Source organism: Penicillium expansum (assembly GCF_000769745.1).
Source record: "Penicillium expansum strain MD-8 chromosome Unknown contig313, whole genome shotgun sequence".
In the NCBI taxonomy this organism is placed as follows: domain Eukaryota; kingdom Fungi; phylum Ascomycota; class Eurotiomycetes; order Eurotiales; family Aspergillaceae; genus Penicillium; species Penicillium expansum.
The window spans coordinates 12,623-25,920 of NW_015971264.1; the positions used below are offsets into that span (position 1 = coordinate 12,623).

General features: G+C 48.0%; 5 protein-coding genes across 5 annotated transcripts; 3 read left to right on the forward strand and 2 right to left on the reverse strand.

Moving 5' to 3' along the window:
* Window positions 1–2,277: 2,277 nt before the first annotated feature.
* PEX2_091810 (uncharacterized protein) lies at window positions 2,278–4,812 on the forward strand (the record flags this gene model as incomplete). The annotated part of the gene is made up of 3 exons (XM_016746451.1): window positions 2,278–3,394; window positions 3,829–3,928; window positions 4,128–4,812. 3 exons carry the CDS (start codon window positions 2,278–2,280, stop codon window positions 4,810–4,812), a joined length of 1,902 nt encoding a protein of 633 aa, XP_016600167.1.
* A 939-nt stretch (window positions 4,813–5,751) lies between these two features.
* Window positions 5,752–7,237, forward strand: PEX2_091820 (mannose-1-phosphate guanylyltransferase; the record flags this gene model as incomplete). Its single annotated transcript, XM_016746452.1, has 4 exons — window positions 5,752–5,799; window positions 5,850–5,906; window positions 5,981–7,156; window positions 7,211–7,237. 4 exons carry the CDS (start codon window positions 5,752–5,754, stop codon window positions 7,235–7,237), a joined length of 1,308 nt encoding a protein of 435 aa, XP_016600168.1.
* Window positions 7,238–7,659: 422 nt separating this feature from the next.
* PEX2_091830 (uncharacterized protein) lies at window positions 7,660–8,579 on the reverse strand (the record flags this gene model as incomplete). The annotated part of the gene is made up of 2 exons (XM_016746453.1): window positions 7,660–8,358; window positions 8,418–8,579. 2 exons carry the CDS (start codon window positions 8,577–8,579, stop codon window positions 7,660–7,662), a joined length of 861 nt encoding a protein of 286 aa, XP_016600169.1.
* A 255-nt stretch (window positions 8,580–8,834) lies between these two features.
* On the reverse strand, window positions 8,835–10,607 carry PEX2_091840 (putative oxidoreductase, FAD-binding; the record flags this gene model as incomplete). The annotated part of the gene is made up of 1 exon (XM_016746454.1): window positions 8,835–10,607. The coding sequence occupies one exon, from the start codon at window positions 10,605–10,607 to the stop codon at window positions 8,835–8,837; it is 1,773 nt and encodes a 590-aa protein (XP_016600170.1).
* Window positions 10,608–11,286: 679 nt separating this feature from the next.
* On the forward strand, window positions 11,287–13,221 carry PEX2_091850 (uncharacterized protein; the record flags this gene model as incomplete). Its single annotated transcript, XM_016746455.1, has 4 exons — window positions 11,287–11,302; window positions 11,360–11,710; window positions 11,814–12,077; window positions 12,740–13,221. The coding sequence occupies 4 exons, from the start codon at window positions 11,287–11,289 to the stop codon at window positions 13,219–13,221; spliced, it is 1,113 nt and encodes a 370-aa protein (XP_016600171.1).
* Between the last annotated feature and the right edge of the window lie 77 nt (window positions 13,222–13,298).

A 13,298-nucleotide genomic window follows, 5' to 3' on the forward strand; every position in this document is an offset into this window, starting at 1 on the left:
CAGCCTAGTTAGGATGAGAGCACGGAGGGATGTAGAAGGAAGAAAATGCAGATTGCAGACGGTGGTTAGGAACAGGTGATGAAGTGCAAATGGGATCTCAAAGTTTGGGGGGAAAGGAAGGCACAGGGGTCAAGAAGCAATGGATCGCGTAAATCCTTGCTGTCAATTCGCTTGAAGTGAAGACTTTGGTCGACCCAGCGCCCAGAAAACACGATTTATGCATCACGGTGCATAACACCCACTACCGTAAAAGGAGGTCAAGGCGATGTGGTATTGTTAACGCATCCCCTTAGAGTGAGTCGTCGGCAGCGTTGGTATGTGTATGGGTGGAGCAAGAAAGCAAAAAACGAGTTGTGAACCGGTGGTGACCCTTTGCCTTTGCGGGTAGTTGACAGCCTCACTCGTGGGACTCGGTGTGGTAGGCTGAGGGTGTGGGTGAAGAATAGGTAGTTGATTGGTCAAGGTGTCGTAGTGGCTGACGAATGATGGAAATAGGATCTCAAAGCTCAGTAGAAGGTGCCAGATTGGTGACGAGAGCTCGGCAGTAGGGGCGTTGCGAATGCAACACGAAGGACTCAAGTTGTTAAAGATGTAGGTAAAATACTGGATAGCAGGATCTGGAAATATCAAGTGCAGTGAAGAGAGAGAAAACTTCTGAGAGAAGCCACGAGAAGATGACTGACAGCAAACGACACAGGACATATGACCAAGGATGAGATAAATGATCAACTAACATTCCAATATTCGAATAAGGTACATATCAGATCGAAGTAAACTGAAAGTGAGAGCGAAGTGAGAGCAAGGTGAGAGTAAATTAGGCCATGAATATCCCGTACTATGTGGGCTTGAAGTGACTATTCTCAGCAACCTTGGAAGTCCACTCTGATTATGGGAATAGTGTAGAGCTCTTAACTTTCACATCCACCATCTTTAATAATCAGGTCTGTCCTTATTCTAGATCTTTGTGTTGATTATTACGCGTTAGCATCCCCTATAGTTCTCTGCCAAGCATCTATTAGCGCGCTATAAGCGTAATAGAAGCTACCTATCTCAAAATTTATTTGATATGACCTAGGTAGACACTCTAATTCTATCTATCCTGGTAAATAATTCACATCTCTCAAGGTATGAGGAATAGACTCACTCCTAGTCAACTCCAGAGTGAAACCAGTAGTATTAGGTAACTATATACCTCTCACCTGCGCAACGGTTAGCCTACGCTGTTCACCCCCTCTGTACTACAACAGCTGGCATCATAAAAGTTGCTATACTGCTCATGTACCCGCATCATCATGGCGGTCAATGAAGATTCGTTACTCAAAAGAGATTGCATTATATGGCAGTTTGCATATCTAAGCCAGTCTAGGACACACATCCCTGATTAGCTCAGGGCTGTTTGCACTAGACTCGTTGTCATAGTGCATAATGTATGACTTGGCTCCTCCTCGGCAATCATAAAACTAATATTTCATTCAAAAGACTATAGCGGTGGGTACAAACCTACAGAGACACAGTCATACAGACACCAAGATAATATCTGATACAACAAGTCTTTAATTGAATGACCTTATTCAATATATGTCATACAGAGTATTAGACAAACTAACATGAAAGTAATGCCTCGAATCTCTTCTTCCAAATTCAATTAGAAAAGAGTATGTAAATAGTCTCACATATTTCATTGTTCGCATTAATTTCTCAATGTTCCACATTAATTCTGACACCAGGTAGTATATTAATGCAGGATTTTTGATCTCAAAACTGTATAATCAGAGTGAATGATGCCTGATAATCTAGATTTGAGACACAAGTTAATCAGGGGGAACCTAACCTAAATCATAGCGGTCAACGGATATTCACCCCGGTATTCAGTGGTGGCCTGCATATCCTGGCTAATCCAGCGTATGTAGCCCTAGTTGATCCTAAGCTGTTTGCACTAGGCTACCGGTATATTGCATAGTGCATGGCCCGGTTCTTTATCCACGGTTTTAACTATCGACCAATGGAAGGAAGAGCGGCCCATATCTGATGTCTTAGCCTTACTTCATAGAATACTATCCTCTAAGTCTGTAGCATTTCTTCTCTCCATCTTCACCAATACCCTTTCTCAGGGGGCATTGATATCTAGAAAAGTTGTTACTGTTCATTTTTACAGCCGTTGCGCCATTTGCGGACTTTTTTCAAGTATGTGTGACGGACTTGACCCTCGGAAGTCTAGGCTCTATATTTTGATCAACGAAATTAACCACATGAGTTACAGGACTTCGCAACTGCAAAATGGCATCCAGCCAGCCCGAGCATCCTTCAGAGGACGAAGACCACCTTGAAGATGAGACCGTTTCTCAGTACGGCCCGGATGATGATGATGAAGAGGTGGATACGCGTGGTTGTTTCCCAGACTCTGAGGATCGTGTTGAGGAGGAATCGGAAGTTGAAGAGGACGAGGGGGACGATGACGAAGATGGTGATGACGAAGATGGTGATGACGACGACAACGAGCTCACTATTCCTCGACCGGCAATTGATGGACCCTTTGACCCAACCAATTCCCCCTCCAGCCTCGACGAGCCTGAGGATGTCTGCCTTGAGAGGTGCGACAGAAGAGTGGGAAATACAACGGAGTTCCTGAAGATGAAGACAGATGAGACCGACTGGGACGAGACGATCTCAGCAGAAACTTGGGTCTATCGTGGTTTCAAGCGGCCGATAGGGAGGTCTTCAGCGGAGAAGATTAGCCAAATATTCAAAGAGGTCATCCCAGCATCAACAAGAGCAATTCTTGGGCGTTCTACTCTCACCAACGAGGATATCATGGCTCTACCAAGCGTTGATGACTCGCTCGGTTGTCCTGGCGTCTATGTGATCTTTTTGACACAACCTGATGACAAGGAGCTTCAGGTGCTTGACGAAGAATTGATCGAGTCCAACACTGATCAGCAGGTCGAGGTTCCCAGTGGACTGTATACAGGATCCAGCATCAAAAGTGTTTCTGGGCGCTGTGTCGACCATCGTGCCAAGTTCAAGCAAATTGCTAGGACAAAATTACGCAATGATCGAGTCTTACCTAATGGCGATATAGCGATGTATCTCTACTGCTATGCCAAGAAGTATGGGCTTGTACCGTCTTATCGACAAATTGCAATTTTTCCGAGCCAGTTGGAGGAGATCGAAGTTCCACATGCGGATACGAGATGGCTCGTTCGCCTGCTTGAGCAAGTGGTGATACATCTACTGGACACTTATGGATCCAGTCAAACCAGAAAATCCAGACGACTTTACGGTTATACCAATGAGATGTACCTCGAGTCACTTGCACAGTGCGAGATACCCCTAAACATTTTTCATCCTCTCAACCACGCCATGCCATTGAAACAGAAGTGCGGATGGACTGTTGGTGCGCGTGCATGTCAAAATTGTCGAAGCCTGACCACCGGAGGCAATGGATGGTATTATGACCCAGCCGCTTGCGAAGTTGCTGTATTGTACAATTGCTCGGCTTGCTACTGGTACAGATTCCGGAATGACTGTGTTCGACCAGCGGAGTTGTTTGTTAGTTTGCGTCCCCGGCCCACTGCTGGGCCGTGCTCGAACTGTGAAGCGACTGAGTCTACCTCATGGAATTGGCATCCGAAAATCATAGAAGGTATCCTCTGTTCTAGTTGCCGCACTCATTGGTCGAAGTTCGGAATTGATCGTCCCCCGAAAAGGAAAAAGTACTGTTCAGACTGTGGTGCCACAGAGACCAAAGGGCATTTCCATAGCGCCTCTGATCTGAATGGCAAGAAAAACAACCAATACTGGTGTTCTACTTGTGCTATGCGTCGCCAGAGGAGACGCGACCGAGAAGCCCGGGAAAACAAACATTCAAACCTGACGTGTTTGAGCTGTGGGAATTCGAATCCCACTGCCTGGAAGACGTACCGAACATGTGTGCCATGTTGGCAAAAGAGCAATACAGAAAAGCGATTTAGGAAGACAAGGGAAAGGAACAACTGCTGGCATTGCTATATTCCCTTTCAAAAACAGAAGTCCAAATCACTTTCCCACGAAGACTGGCGAGCTGAACGGAAATGGCATCCAACTCTTAAGGAGTGGATCTGCAAGGACTGTGCTTATCATTGCGATAGCCACGGGTCTTTTGGAATCAAGGCCAGCGACCTCGAGGCGCTTGAAATTCGGTGTGAAGATTGTCATGTGCTCTACGCAAAGAGGTGGTGTACTCTCGGCAAGAAATCGCTCGATCGGACCCAGGACAGCAATCTAACATGGGATCGCATAATTTGTGGCAATTGTTACCAAAAGCGCAACATGAACTTAGCCAGAAAGGCTAGGGGGAAGGCTAAGAAAAAAGGTAAGGGCAAAGGTAAAGGTAAAGGGAAGAAGAAGGGTAAGAGGAAAGCTAAGACCGGCCCAAGTGCGAAATTGGTCTTTGAGAATAAGTATCACGATGAACGAAAGGAGGGGAATGAAACATGGCAAGAGCAGAAAGGTAGAAAGGTGAAGCAAGATAGGCCGTTCAAGGAAACTAAACTTCTTGTTGCCTACTTGATACGAGTCCACGGGAGGGACTTCAGAGCCGACAAGATTATTGATGAGAAGGTGGCGAATGACAGTTCGAATGACAGTTTGGGGCGTGGGCTGTCTACGAACCTGTCTTCTACGGAGTTGTCTTTTATGGATCTCTCGATCCCGTTCCTGTTCTTCTTCGCGATCCTGGTCCTGTCCCTTGTGTTGTTCCTGTTCAAGCTACTGTTCAGGCTCCCGTTCAGGCTCCCGTTCCTTTTGTGGAGGAGATACAGGGCATATTCCTAGTTCGACACCATTTTTCCTTTGTATTTCTTGCTGTTTTGATTCTCTCTCTTTTGTCTTCTGGTACTGTATCCAGCTTGTCTCTTTCAATACACTGAGTTCCTCCAACCATCTCCATCCCGATCAGCATCAATGACAAGTGAGCTTCAATCCTAAATCAAAGTAGTTGGCAACCCAGAACCTCCTGGTATTCCATGATTTCAATGGTCCAAAGGTCTATTCAACCTCTTCTTTCAACATCCTTATCCCATTTTGCTCCTTGGAGTCAATTGAGAGATGATTTTGCAAGGGTTTGTTTCATCAGACTCCTCAGGTCCTAATGATAAAGAAAAGTATTATCTGTCAAGCTCCGAGACAAGCAGGAGTATGAAAGGTCACTTTCCCAAAGGTTTGAGGATGCTGCTATGAGTGACGAAGATCAGGACTCAAGGCATTGAGAGGAGTTCGGATATTTCCAGCTTAACAAAGATCATGTATCATAAATGGATAATCCCGTAGTAGTTTCATAAGCAGGTAAAAGTCAATAATCGATGCTTGAATACAAACGAGATTGAATGTCTACAAGAATGAATATCATTTGCTCTTACCATTAGTGCAAGCCCTAATTGTTGGGCAGGGTGTATAGGAACACACCGCCAATCAAGGGCACGTCATTGAGAGGTTATCAGATCCCAGTACCCCACAACTATCGAGATGGTCAGATACTGTTAAAAATAGCACCAGCAAGGGGTAGATTTATATAGTATATATCAAGACAAAAACTATTTAGAAATTAAATCAGCTCAGCATTGAAAACGTGTGAGGCCGAAAGGAGTAAAATGTTGTCAGGTGCCCCACCGAAAGCGTCGTCTTGGCGTTTTTGGGAGCTTCGGGGTCTCTCTGGCCTTTTCTTATAATTCTAGTCTTCACATCTCCTTGCATACCGTTATGCTTCATATACCAATGCGTGAAAATCACAATACTCAGGCTTCCACCAAGGCTGTGATCTTGGTGAGTAACGGAATCATCGCGATAAACAATAACTGACACCTTGTCCACAGGTCGGAGGCCCCTCAAGAGGCACTCGGTTCCGTCCATTGTCGCTCGATGTGCCAAAGGTATGCATCTGCATCTCATTCGATCGTCTATAATGATCTGCGCTGGACAATAATTGACACCGCAATTCCTATAGCCCCTATTCGAAGTCGCCGGCCACCCCATCATCCATCACTGCCTGAAGGCGGTGGCTAAGGTCCCCGATGTACGCGAAGTGATGTTGGTCGGATACTATGATGAGAGCGTATTCCGGGATTTTATCAAGGATGCCTCGAAGGAATACCCCCAACTCCGCATCCTCTACCTGCGGGAGTACACAGCGTTGGGCACCGCCGGTGGGCTGTACCACTTCCGTGATGCGATCCTCAAGGGCAAGCCCGAGCGACTGCTCGTGCTGAACGCCGATGTCTGCTGCTCATTCCCGCTGGGCGAGATGATGCGACTATTCGAGGAGAAGGACGCCGAGGCGGTGATCCTGGGTACACGGGTGTCGAACGACACCGCCACGAACTTCGGATGCATCGTGTCCGATTCGCACACCAAGCGTGTGCTGCACTACGTCGAGAAGCCCGAGTCGCACATCTCCAACCTGATCAACTGCGGTGTCTACCTCTTCGCTACCGAGTGCATTTTCCCCGCCATTCGCAGCGCCATCAAGCGCCGCACCACCCGCCCCCGCTTCCTCTCTTACCCCTCCTCCGACAACCTGGAATCCTCCTTCGTAGCCACCGGAGACGACGAGGACGCCGAGAAGAGCGAGGTCCTCCGTCTGGAGCAAGACATCCTCTCCGATCTGGCGGACAGCAACCGCTTCTTCGTCCACGAAACCAAGGACTTCTGGCGCCAGATCAAGTCCGCCGGCTCTGCCGTGCCTGCCAACGCCCTGTACCTCCAAAAGGCATTCCAGGCCGAGTCGCCTGAACTCACCGCCCCCTCTGCCACCATCGTGCCTCCGGTCTACATCCACCCCACTGCCTCCGTCGACCCCACCGCCAAGCTCGGCCCTAACGTCTCGATCGGCCCGCGTGTCGTGGTCGGCGCCGGTGCCCGTATCAAGGACTCGATCGTTCTCGAGGACTCCGAGATCCGCCACGACGCTTGCGTCATGCACTCGATCATCGGCTGGAGCAGCCGTGTCGGTGCCTGGGCTCGCGTGGAGGGCACCCCCATCCCCGTGACCAGCCACTCTACCAGCATTGTCAAGCAGGGTGTCAAGGTGCAGAGCATCACCATTCTTGGCAAGGATTGTGGTGTTGGCGACGAGGTCCGCGTGCAGAACTGCGTGTGTCTGCCTTACAAGGAGCTCAAGCGGGTATGTATTATTCTTGTTTCTTTTCTATGAGCCATTGACTAACATTTGCTATAGGATGTGTCCAACGAGGTCATTATGTAAACTGAGTTTTGGTCATTCTTGGTCGAAATTTATAATGATCTTCTCGTTAATACGCTCCATCGTCGGATTTGTCTCATCTCATCTTATCTTCTGGTTGGATGGTTATTTGCTTTGTGAGCGCAGCCGATCTAATGATCTTTTTGTTTTAATCTATCTAAAACGAACCCAAAATGAAAGAGTCGTTGGATTTCTTGCATTGCTATTTGATATATCTGTGTGTTGGGTATTATTTCCCTATACATATCACATATCCCAGTAATCAATCCCCCGAAACGCCGTCATGCAGATTTCGTGTCATCAGCCCAAAACACTCGAATATAAACCTTCAGATTCAATCCCAGATAAACATCGTAAAATCCCGCTTGCTATCATTAAATCAAAAGAAAGAAAAAGGACATAACCCCTAAATACAAAAGGATCGCTCAGCGATACATAGCAGGGTCATACCCAGTGTTCTCCGCAGGCCTCTGCTGCCCATCCTGATCATGAGGACTAAACCGCACCCTGGGCGCACCACGGTGACTCATCCCAGGCGCAGTATCATAATAATTCTGCGCCTCACCAGTATGCGCATGCTCCAAGTTCTGCTCATAAACCGGGGGTCCCTGCGCATGCGCCTGACTATTTTCCTGGCCATGTCCCTGACCATATCCCTGATTGTGGGCACCAGACATCGCAGGGGGCACATTATCATAATCGTGCAAGGCGGGGGTGGACTCGCTGAGGCGGTCATCCATTTTGACATCGAAGGCGCCCGAGTCATCGAGACCTGGGTGGGAGCCCATGGGGTCGTAGGTGCCGAGACGGGTCTGGCGACGGCGAACGATCACGTCCAGCCAGACTGCGGCGATGTAGCTGACCAGGCCGATGATGTTAAATGTGAAGAGGGCTTTGTAGCTTCGGCAGACGGCGATGCCCGTTGAGTTGCCCCAGTAGGTTGTTGTGCATGATGTTGTTATGGTGCTCGACAAGCTCCAGCTTAGCAGGCCCAGGGATAGCGCCCAGAGGATTGTTAGGAGGATGTTGAGGGATATGGAGAGTTTTGTTGATAGGCCGCAGCTGCAGTGGATTACTGAGGTTAGGAGTAGGTTGAGGAGGGAGAGGCCCGATGAGACGAAGAGCTAGGGTTTTTTGTTAGCATTTATTACGGAGGGGGTATGGTATTTGAATATTTACTTACCACCAGGAATGAATATGGTAATTTGTAGCCATCGGCGTGGAGGTGGTAGGTAAACACTGCCAAGATCACGCCTACGACGATTGAGGAGAGAAAGATCAGGAAGCGAATGAGATGAAATGGCAGCGGCGGATATGCCGAGGGTTTGACTGAAGGTGATCGCATGGCGAGATGTGAAGATGTGAAGATGAAAGAAAAGAAATCCACACGAGAAAGCCCCTACCTAAGGGCAACACCTTCATGATCGGCGCTCCACTTTGACATGTCTGGGGCGTGCGTCATGGCGCTATTTTTATATTTTCATCGGCGCAGCTTTGAATCTTCGTACAAATGTTTCAGATTAAAGAGTTGTATATTAAATAATGGAGATATTGCAAACGTAAAATAATTATCCAGATCAACTTCAATAGGTACCCTTCTTCAATAGTTGAAATCCTCATAAACCACCGTTTTTCCCACCAGCCAATTTAGAATCATCCCCTTCAACGCAACACCTGCGCAGAGATACCAAACATCTGCTAGCGCAAGGTCCAAGTCCCCAGCCTGCATGCGTCGTCGTATAATTTGCACCCCAGACGACTGAATGCCGTCCCACATCTGCCGATCGGCTCCATCGAGCTCCACATTCGTGATAAACAAAGTGGTTGATAGGGGCAACTGGGGCCACCGCTGGAAAACATCATGCACCAGCCCCAAATCATTGAACGAGATTGACCAGAATAATCGCAGCTGGGATATATCCAATTCTGGAAGCTGTGCAAGAAGGGGTGTGATGCCAATACCGCCCGCCACATAGGGGACGATCGACTTTCCAGAGGATACATTGAAGCTTCCCCCGAATCCCTTAAGTGGTACTTCTAGACCGGCTCTCTCATTTACTTGAGACAGATATTTGGTAACGGGGCCATGTCGCCGGACCATGATCTCGAATTGATCAGCGGGCATATTGCGACCGGGATACGAAGACACGGTGAATGTTCGAACAAAGTCATCGTTTAGACTGGTCGGATCGTCATCTCGCATGTGGCTATAGCCCATATTCAACTCATCTTCAAATGACAGTGTGACGTACTGTCCCGCACTCCATGAAATTGCTTTGCGGCCGGAGATGCGGAACCGAAACCGTTGGATCGATGGTGTAATGTCTTCTTTTTTTATCAAAGTTGCCATTGACTCTGGATCATTGACTTTTTGAGTGCCAGGGACTTGTTTCTCATTGACGAGATATCGCACGCTGGGATTGTATGGAGAAGGATCTCCGGCCTCGCCACGGAAGCCCAGCCCATTTTCAACAAAGATTGCAGCAGCAATGGTGACTCGCACGGCGAGATTCGATCTTGGTAAGACAGCAGCTGCATCTTTCCCAGCTAATATCTCGGTCGATCCAGTGAAATAAAGGACGTTGCCGGTGTCAAAATCGGGAACGACAAAACCAGCCAGCGGGGTTGTTTCCAGATTCCCCAGCGTTTGGTAGAGTCTATTTCCCGAGTACTCGGGATAAACAATAACAGCACCGCTAGCATTGTTGGATTGAACACGCATAAATCCTGGTGGACCACCACGGTTGTTTGTATCCATGGTTGTTGCTCCATGGGATGAGGATATAAATATGGTATCTGCACGAGAGAGCAGCTCAACTGCAGTAGCACTCAATTGTGGCGAGTCGGAGATAAGCTTGGAATCAGGCTTTGCAGGCACAATGTGCTTTTTGTTCATGTACTTGGGACAGTTCCCAAGGCTCTCTTCAATGTGGACAACCAACTGTGCCTGTCCTGCGTCTCCATCAGAAAGTGAGCCCGTCACCATCCTGCCATACAATTTCACCCTCCGACGGTTCTCCAAGTCGACTGCCAGGCCCGAAACCATCTTGCCTTTGTATGCCTCAGTTTGATTTCCGGTCAATAATGCCTGCACAACGGGGTCGTATTTGCTGTCCACTTGTGTTTGAAGCCCGATCAGCGATTCGGAAACTGGCGTTGCAAAGCCCGCTGTGCCGCCCCATATTGTTGACCATGGCCGGCCTTGGGAATCCAATGTACCCAGGGCAAGGATCGGGCATTGCTGAACAAGAGACGCAGCTCTTGGGCTCAAGAACGGGGAAGTCGGGTTGCTGCCGTGAGGGACTCGAAGCCACTGGTGTAATTTCTCCTCGCCCTCGTGCCAGGGCACAGTGTTGGTTAGAAGTGAAGTCATTTAGTATGAGGGGAAATTAATAGACTGAGAAGCTATGAGATATCCTATGTTGAAAGCAAAAGAAAGTGTAGGTACGTAGGCGATGGCGGGGATTATTCATCGCGTCATCTGCCCTGCTGCCCAAGCCTTGAAGATGACAGGGATACCTGTGAATACCTGGAAGCTTCACGAACAGTTTGTGTATGATATGAGTTAATACCTATTTAAAATGAACCAGTATTCTGTTTAATAATGAGATTATCCTTCAAATTCGCAGCAATGGGGAATTCTAAATACCCTCTGGCACATAACAAATAGAATAGTCCAAGAATGTCCATGGATATATAGCAATTTCAGTCTCCTAATTCACTCAAAGTATTCAAACTATCCATTTCCCTTGCAATTATCAAATCATGCATCATTTGATGCTTAACATCTCAGTTTGGGCCTTCTAAGAGCTTGTATAGTGATGAACCAATCAGAACTGCCGCGCCGCGTTATCGACTCTCTGCCTTCGGGGAACTTCGCTATAAAAACAATCTACACCACCAACACCTGATCTCCATTTCCCTTTTACAGCTCAATCTTGTGCAACAAGAGCAAACAATTTCAAAGCTGTCACACAACACATGGGCTCTCCCGGCCCAAATTCCTCATAAAACAGCTCCTCCGAAAGCTTGAGAGTCCTCCATCCCCCACCATGTCGACCTACGAAAGTACCGATCCCCATTGCTCAAATAGACCCAGAATCTCCAAAACTAACATCATTCCAGTCGAACACAACACCACCGACCCCTCAACGGCCACCAACGCACGCCGCTGCCGCCCCGACCTCTCCACATTCTTCTCAACCCTGTCCCAGATCACTCCAGCTCCCGACCACAGACCCCATGCAGTCCCCGTGCCAGGAGATGTGAGCGCAGCATTCTTCTCTCTCGCAGAGGCGTTGGATATGATGCGGCGCGAGGCCGATTCCGCGCCGCACCCGGACGCGCAGGAGGGCACCGATAACGCCGACTCAGATACCGGTCGCGATCTGTTGACCACGATGATCCAGTCGCTACTCGCACAGGCAGATACGCCGCCGCGGGAGGTGGAGGGTGTTGATGAGGAATTCTGTGATAGTAAGAAGCATTCCCCTAGCTCGCTGTGTCCATCAACTTCCCCCGCACTCAGCGGGGTATTCCCTTGTTATTTACAAAACTAACCACGTCTGGATTTCTCTAGCGCTCGAACGTGTTCCCAAAGCGTCCCTCAAACCAGCTGATACCTGTCCTATCTGCAACAATCCCTTCATGGAAGATGCCTACCCGCTCGTCGTCCAGCTGCCCTGCCACCCGACACACCGCTTCGATCTCGAGTGTGTGCGGCCTTGGCTGCGGCTGCGCGGGACGTGTCCGCTTGACCGTATCGACTTTGCGAAGCAATTGAGAGATAAGGTGGAGGCGAAGAAGAAGCTTGTTGAGGAGGATGAGGAGGAGGAATGGGATGGTATGTATGGCTGAAGAGATTCGACAAGAGACTATGCATAAAAGTGCATTTTAAACTGTCTACTGTGATGGAGATTACATGGCAGTATTTCCTATCTTAGCATGAGTGAATGACTGTTGCATTTATTGATCATGTACATTCCAACCAAATGGATATTGAAAGTATGATACTCGAACAGGACACAAGCTATCACCTAGATAAATTATGTGAAGAGACGCGGAACAAGATGCAAGGTAGGTCAACAATGGTATTTTGGGTGTATAATCTCGGCATTTTAGATTCAGAACAGATTCAGAACTGCTTTAGCACTTCCCTTTCGAGTCAATATCTCGGGGCCTTTCCGGAGATGCATACCTCGATGGCATCCACGAGTCCTTTGTCCCTTTCATAATCTAATTATCGAACCAACTTCAAAGACGTTTGTCCTCTCTTTGACCAACTTTTGGGACAGTTGCAATTATGTCTTTGTCTATGTCTTTGATTACCTGCTTAACAAAGGCCATACAAGTTCATTGTTTAATCCGCAGTCCTCATCGAGGATCTTCCCGCTGCTCACATATAAATATCAAGTCCCCAAGTCCTGATCGATATAATTTTTCATTCCACATCACATCCTCTCTACATCTCAAACCATCTTTCTTTATACTTGAACCGAGTCACAGACAGCGACTTCACGCGCGAAGTATCACACATTACCAGGGTATTTTCTCCTCCCATTCACCCCTGTGCAACTACATCTACATACTCGCTTACTTCCCAGGTTACCATTTCCACGTTTAGATACCCGAACCACCTTCTTTTGGAAATCAAGATACTTACCAGTGAGTATCCCAGCCCCCTTCATCGTACCACCACAATGTCATCACCAATGGAGACCCTCGCCCTCGTTTTCTTTTTTCTCATACTGGGACTGACGATCATGATAATCATGATTCTCGTCAAGGAGTGGACCGAGTACCAAGCTATGCAGTTTTGGCCGAAACTGCGTAGTACTCGCACTCTCGATCTGGAGTCGGGCCTCTATTTAATAGAGGAAATCAAGGAACTGACATGGCGCGTCGAGCAGATGGAAACTGATATTGGTCGCAAGTTCCAGCTTGCTGGATACTTGTCTGAATACCATGATCAACCCCCATCTCCTTAACCGCTGGATTATTGTCAGCATACCTTCCGATAACAGACGCAAGACACAAAGACCGGATATCTGGATGCCTCCTATGC